At 45.7% G+C, this 7335-nt stretch overlaps 1 protein-coding gene across 1 annotated transcript in view; it reads right to left on the reverse strand.

Moving 5' to 3' along the window:
• The window catches only part of LOC126335840 (brachyurin-like), a 66552-nt gene extending 60933 nt beyond the window's left edge, over positions 1–5619 (reverse strand). The window contains exon 1 of the mRNA XM_049999309.1: positions 5590–5619. Within this exon, the coding sequence (XP_049855266.1) occupies positions 5590–5619 (30 nt within the window). The remainder of the gene's footprint in view (positions 1–5589) is intronic.
• Positions 5620–7335: the final 1716 nt, after the last annotated feature.

The raw sequence follows: 7335 nt of genomic DNA on the forward strand, positions 1-7335 counted from the left end.
CGGATACTGACGAGGGCTGCGCCTGCGCTGTTGTGCTTAGCGGGGCGCGCTCTAGTGGGAAAGTTGTGTACGCGCGGACTACGCGGAACTATGTACACAAAAAACATGTAAAGCGACTAGTCACACTGTAGTTCAGTTATCTGCTATTACAGTGGCAAGTGCAACTCAAAATACCCCACAGCTGAATTATGCCTGGATACACGCTTTTCTACACTATGATGTAATGCCTTAATTACCTGCCAGGTTAGCCGAGCTTGCTAACGTGCTGCTTCCTGGACTCCTGTAGGCGCGCCGGCCCTGGATCGAATCCGCCCGGCGGATTAACGATAAGGGCCAGTGTGCCGGCCAGCCTGGATGTGGTTTTTAGGCGGTTTTCCACATCCCCCTAGATGAATACCGGGCTGGTCCCCACGTCCCCCCTCAGTTACACGGCTCGCAAACATCTGAACACCTTCGCACAATTCCATGGATTACACTAGTCGGAGACAGTGGGGGTACACTAATTTCTGGAACCCCTTCTACTAAAATTGCCACATCCAATTAACCATGCCGATCCTGGGTATCTGTGGGAAAAACGGCACAAGGGAAAACAAAAGTAATGCCTTAATTATCACACACTTGGCCGTCTGTACGAAATAGTACAATATCTCCTGGACGTCTTATCTCCAACGAGCAGCTGCCTATTATTCTATTGCTTATCTCTGTGTCTCGACGTTCCAGTTCTCCTTTTACAAATTTGTCTTTCGCATTTTATTCAATACGAGTTATCAGTAATCAGTGGCGTACCTCAATCTCTGTGCAAAGCAAAAACGAATAAAATAGTATAGTACATGTAAACTGCAAACAAGTTAGGAAACTACATTTCTAGACATGAGACTGCCTACACAAACGATGTCGCTAACGCTCGTCTTTGTGTGTGGTAAAAAAAAAAATTGTCAAATGGCTCTGTGCACTATGGGACTTAACATCTATGGTCATCAGTCCCCTAGAACTTAGAACTACTTAAACCTAACTAATCTAAGGACATCGCACAACACCCAGTCATCACGCGGCAGAGAAAATCCCTGACCCTGCCGAGAATCGAACCCGTTTGTGTGTGGTGTTAGACTCAAAAGTATTCAGTCCAGTTTCAGATGATAGAAGAATTTTCAGAGAAATTATTTGCCCGGAAAGGGGAAAAGAGATGGTTGCTTACGAGTTACCGATAAACATATTTTTCACCAGTGTTCTGGATTGTATTCTAAATCTCGGAGCAATGTGTCATGGTCATAATACATAAAAAAACATTGAAAGAGGAACTATTGGTAAAGCAGAGGAAATACTCTATTTAAATCCGCATGCGTAAACCCCACACTGTACAGACAATCAATTAGAGACGTCAGAGCGAACCACAGCGCTCTCTATGATTAGGCGGTGGGCTTCGCGGCAAGTGATGCGCACATGGACTTGCTCTAAAGACCAGCAGGACAGCAATGAGGTGTGGACAAAGGAGTGTCCTCATGTAGCTGTCGGGGGCAAACCGCACCATCTCAACAGAGGCGCTTTGTGCGCTGTTGGGTGTCTTCCCAATCGACATAAAGGTCAGACATGGGACCGCATGCTACTGGCTTAAAAGAGGAAGACGTGATAAAATCAAGGAAATTAAAGCGGAATGCATCGAACTCTGGGTGGTTGGTTGTCTGGCAACAGGAGACAAAGGCCGTCATGTGTACAACTTTTTTCCGAACATCGGGGAACGGTTACGGGTGAATCATGCCAACTACGTCAATCCCGGCCGCATCATGGTTCATTTCCAGGCAGGCCACGGCCCATATCCAGCGAAGCTACATCGTTTCTCACTTTCTGGGACGGCAACTGCCAGTGCGGCGAACAAGGATCCCCTGAACACATCGTGTTGTACTGTGAGCAGTACACCCACGGCCTAACACAACAGTAATCATAACAGTAACACTACAACACACGCTCAGCGGCTCACACAAATGGGAACAACTAAATGAACTAGTAGACCATATTGATAAGAGAGAACACACCATCTATAAGAAAATGAGACTTTACAGGCATCGTAGCGGACGTCAAAGAGACGACTGCGTTGGTTCGGATGATGACTCCCGTACTACGGACTCCTCCAACATCGACGTACACGACATAAGACACGAAGAATAACGTGTAGCCACCCAAAATAAGGGAAAGTTAAACATAGATCAAACCAGAGAGACATATAGGATTCCTCATCCAGGTAAGTCAAAAATTTATACATCAAAATAAGATCGGGCACATTTTGAAAACAGATGAATGAAAACGAGGTGATGGCAACGGTTACATCGTGCAGCGCATTCTATTGTACAGAGGAACGTGTACCACTCCACATTTACTGTACCAGCCGTCGTAGCTCACTGAGTAGACTTGAAGGCGTTTTCAACGTCCACAACATCCATTATTAATCGGGACACAACCGGCATGTCACCTGTGAATGTAGCTTTTGGGCATACTTTGCCATCAACCTGTGGAGTGGAATTGCAGAAGGAGTTCTTTTGGGCCTATACCATTTTTTTTTCTTGGGTCATAAATCTGACTGGTCTGATGCAGTCCGCAACGAATTCGTCTCATGTGCCAACCTCTTCACCTCGGAGTAGCACTTGCAACCTACGTCCTCAATTTTTTGCTGCATTTATTCCAACCTCTGTCCTCCTCTACAGTTTTTAACTTCTACAGCTCCCACTACTACCATGAAAGTTATCCCCTGATGTTTTAACTGATGTCCCCTCCTCCTGTCCCTTCTCCTTGTCAGTGGTTTCCATATATTCCTTTCCTCGCTGATACCGCGTATAGCCTCGTCATTCCTTTTCAGTCCACTTGATTTTCAACATTCTTCTAAGGTATCTCCTGAAACGTCCCCTTACAAAAATTATACACGACTGTACTTAAACTGACATACAATAGTTTTTAGCGCAACGCAATCTGACTTTCAAAAATCCCTACAAAAGAATGGCCCTGACTAACATTAACCTATACGTTTCACAAATCACTTACCTCACAAAAATCTTCGTTACTCAAGCTACTGCAATACAGCGAGCGCCACTACTGCCAGCTAAATAAAAGATTCAAACTACTGAAGGCACTAACTACTGATAGGCACAGTTAGCAAATGAAAGATTTTAATAGAGAACAAACAATGTGTTTACCTTTATAGTCATAATATATATATCAGTTCATGACACCAATTCTTACAAATTTCAAAACTCCACCATCTCTCTCCCCACGTCCACCACTGCTGGCGGCTCACCTCCAACTGCGCAACGCTACGCGCTGTTAGCATCCAGCTGCCGCTGCCCAACACTACAATGGCAGACAACAATGCAAACTAGCCACAGACTGCACACGGCACAGCCAGTGATTTTTATACAGAGCGCTACGTGGCGGCGGTGTTACCAATAAAAAAACCTAAACAGCCTACTTACACTCCTATCGAATGCTTCGATTCTCCTCTGTTCTGATTTTCCCACACTCCGTGTTTCACTGCAATACAATGCTGTGCTCCAAAAGTACGTTCTCAGAAATTTCTTCCTCAAATTAAGGCCTATGCTTCATACTAGCAAACTTCTCTTGGCCAGGAATGCTCTTTTTTCCAGTGCTTGTTTGTTCTGTATGACCTCCGTGCTCCGTCCGTCATTGGTTATTTTGCTGCCTAGTTACCAGAATTATATAACTGCATATACCTCGTAATTACCAATCCTGATGTTAAATTTCCCGTTGTTCTCGTTTTTGCTACTTCTCATTTCTTTCGTGTTCCTTCGATTGACTTTCAGTCCCGTTGCTGGATGATTTGAATGCGCCCGTGTATCGTACGTATCTTTGCAGTACTGTGTCTGACACATTACAAAAGGTTCCACTTGTTGCTCGGTGACAGCTATGTTTTCAGCATGATGATGCAGCGTCAGACTTTGGAACGAATGTGCGAAACTAATAAATGAAGCGCTTCGAGCCAAATGGATTGGTCCATTGTCGTGACCTCCACATTCCCCGCACCTTAATCCGCTAGTTTTTTTTCGTGAGGTCACTTACCCCGCCGGCCGGTGTGACCGTGCCGTTCTAGGCGCTTCTGTCTGGAAGCTCGTGACTGCTACGGTCGCAGGTTCGAATCCTGCCTCGGGCATGGATTTCTGTGATGTCCTTAGGTTAGTTAGGTTTAAGTAGTTCTAAGTTCTAGGGGACTGATGACCATAGATGTTAAGTCCCATAGTGCTCAGAGCCATTGGAAGTATTTTTTTCACTTACCCAGAATGAGTTTCTAATAGATCACCCATGGATGTACATGACATAATATTTCGCGTCCACGCTGCTTCGGCAGTATCTGAATGCAGATGTGTTGCTTAGGGTCCAGCGAAGTACTATCCAGCGAGTGGCGAAGTGTGTGTCAGTGTAAGGTGGTAGTTGTGGTTATCTTCTCTAAAGATAAAATTGCTCGTACATGTATGTACTGTAATTGTGAATAGAAGCCTGGACTTCAGACATACTGAGTGGAATTATTATGTGTAGCATAATGTGCAATCTTGTGTAACCTGCCTATTGTGTCTTTTGTACCTCACTGGATACAAACGATGTTACTGTATCCACTATTATTTTCTATTGGGTTTATTTGTGTGATAGACTAAACAAAGCGAATCGTTTGCTTGAGTGTAAGTTTCATACTATGTCTTAATGTTTAAATAAAAATAATAGTAACAGAAAGATGTACACAAGACACCACACTGTGGAAGTATAATTTCAATACTGTTTGACGCTTTTACCGGGGGAAAAATATCTTTGTCGCGAAAGGTACTCGCGCATTGACGAGTCTGAATATTCATTCCGCACAGCACTATTTTGTGTCACTGAACTAACGGGACTGTTCTGGTAGAGCGCCAAGTTCATGCTGCCTGTTGTTGGTCATGCCGCAAGCAGAACAGCGCTTCCAGAGCCTCGTTTATAAAATCGTGTTTCTGTCAAACCTGTTGGTGGTACTAGGTTCTTCTAGATACAATTTTGTTTTGAATTGGGCTGAGAAATCACATACCCAGCGACAGGTATAACATTTTTCTTCACTCTGCATGTTATCACATAATCGTGGCCGGTTATTGAACCAGGCGCCACCTTAAATCTGTTATTATAAAAATGGTTCAAATGGCTCTGAGCACTATGGGACTTAACATCTATGGTCATCAGTCCCCTAGAACTAAGAACTACTTAAACCTGGCTAACATAAGGACATCACACAACACCCAGCCATCACGAGGCAGAGAAAATCCCTGACCTCGCCGGGAATCCAAGCCGGGAACCCGGGCGTGGGAAGCGAGAACGCTACCGCAAGACCACGAGATGCGGGCTCTGTTATTATAATAACGCAGATTTTTTTACACATAGTGTAAATTAGGATAAGAGTAAACACACAGTAAAACACTTGAAGAAACGCAATACATAGCATTAAAAAAATGTTAATAGAAACGCTTTATCACATAGTGTACAGACACGATGTAGAACGTATAACGTAGTATGACTGATGAACTTCTAAAACACTGACCTATAATTAAGCAGAGTATCATATCAACATACTTTTTCAGTAGTCTCATTCCGAGACCTCATTCTGGTTCAGCGCAGATGGAGGGAGCTCTACCACACGGATCCTATCCCCTTTTATTGATCTTCTTAAATCAAAAACGTTTTCTTTTATAATTTCCTATTTCCAGCATACTGTGCAGTAGTTTTATAAGTATGATACAGTTGCCATTAACACAAGGAAAGAGGACAAGAGATCTGCACAAGGCGCCCCCCCGCCACGCCCCCCCTCTCACCACCATCCAAGCGGTATTGCATGGGCAATGGAGCCCATGGCCTCAACTGCGTGGCACGAGAACTGCACAGTGGAGGCCATTGGTCCTGGCTAAACTTACTGAGTGGACCACTACATGCCATACAAAACTTATTAGACGCTGGGCGAACGCAGCATGGAAAATAAAGTGTCTCTTGAAAAGAAGTCATATGAAATTCTTGATGATGACCTATTATTTGGATGAGAACGTTAAACTCGACGGTACCCTTGGTATGGCACCTGGGTTTCATCCTAACCCTTCTCGCATCATTATGCAGCCCGAACGTGACCCCGCACTATATACACATAACGTATGACCATTGTTTTCTTTCCACATATGATTGGATCAAACGTTGGAGAAAAATAAATGCCTCTACATTGTAACTGGTAAGAGACAGCAGCAGCAATGTCTGCAGTGTATTCGATCTGAATAGTGCATGTTTTATGTGGTTTTAAATTAACGGCACTTGGAAAATACACTCCTGGAAATTGAAATAAGAACACCGTGAATTCATTGTCCCAGGAAGGGGAAACTTTATTGACACATTTCTGGGGTCAGATACATCACATGATCACACTGACAGAACCACAGGCACATAGACACAGGCAACAGAGCATGCACAATATCGGCACTAATACAGCGTATATCCACCTTTCGCAGCAATGCAGGCTGCTATTCTCCCATGGAGACGATCGTAGAGATTCTGGATGTAGTCCCGTTGAACGGCTTGCCATGCCATTTCCACCTGGCGCCTCAGTTGGACCAGCGTTCGTGCTGGACGTGCAGACCGCGTGAGACGACGCTTCATCCAGTCCCAAACATGCTCAATGGGGGACAGATCCGGAGATCTTGCTGGCCAGGGTAGCTGAGTTACACCTTCTAGAGCACGTTGAGTGGCACGGGATACATGCGGACGTGCATTGTCCTGTTGGAACAGCAAGTTCCTTTGCCGGTCTAGGAATGGTAGAACGATGGGTTCGATGACGGTTTGGATGTACCGTGCACTATTCAGTGTCCCCTCGACGATCACCAGAGGTGTACGGCCAGTGTAGGAGATCACTCCCCACACCATGATGCCGGGTGTTGGCCCTGTGTGCCTCGGTCGTATGCAGTCCTGATTGTGGCGCTCACCTGCACGGCGCCAAACACGCATACGACCATCATTGGCACCAAGGCAGAAGCGACTCTCATCGCTGAAGACGACACGTCTCCATTCGTCCCTCCGTTCACGCCTGTCGCGACACCACTGGAGGCGGGCTGCACGATGTTGGGGCGTGAGCGGAAGACGGCCTAACGGTGTGTGGGACCGTAGCCCAGCTTCATGGAGACGGTTGCGAATGGTCCTCGCCGATACCCCAGGAGCAACAGTGTCCTTAATTTGCTTGGAAGTGGCGGTGCGGTCCCCTACGGCATTGCGTAGGATCCTACGGTCTTGGCGTGCATCCGTGCGTCGCTGCGGTCCGGTCCCAGGTCGACGGGCACGTGCACC

Source organism: Schistocerca gregaria, chromosome 2 (assembly GCF_023897955.1).
Source record: "Schistocerca gregaria isolate iqSchGreg1 chromosome 2, iqSchGreg1.2, whole genome shotgun sequence".
Taxonomy (NCBI): domain Eukaryota; kingdom Metazoa; phylum Arthropoda; class Insecta; order Orthoptera; family Acrididae; genus Schistocerca; species Schistocerca gregaria.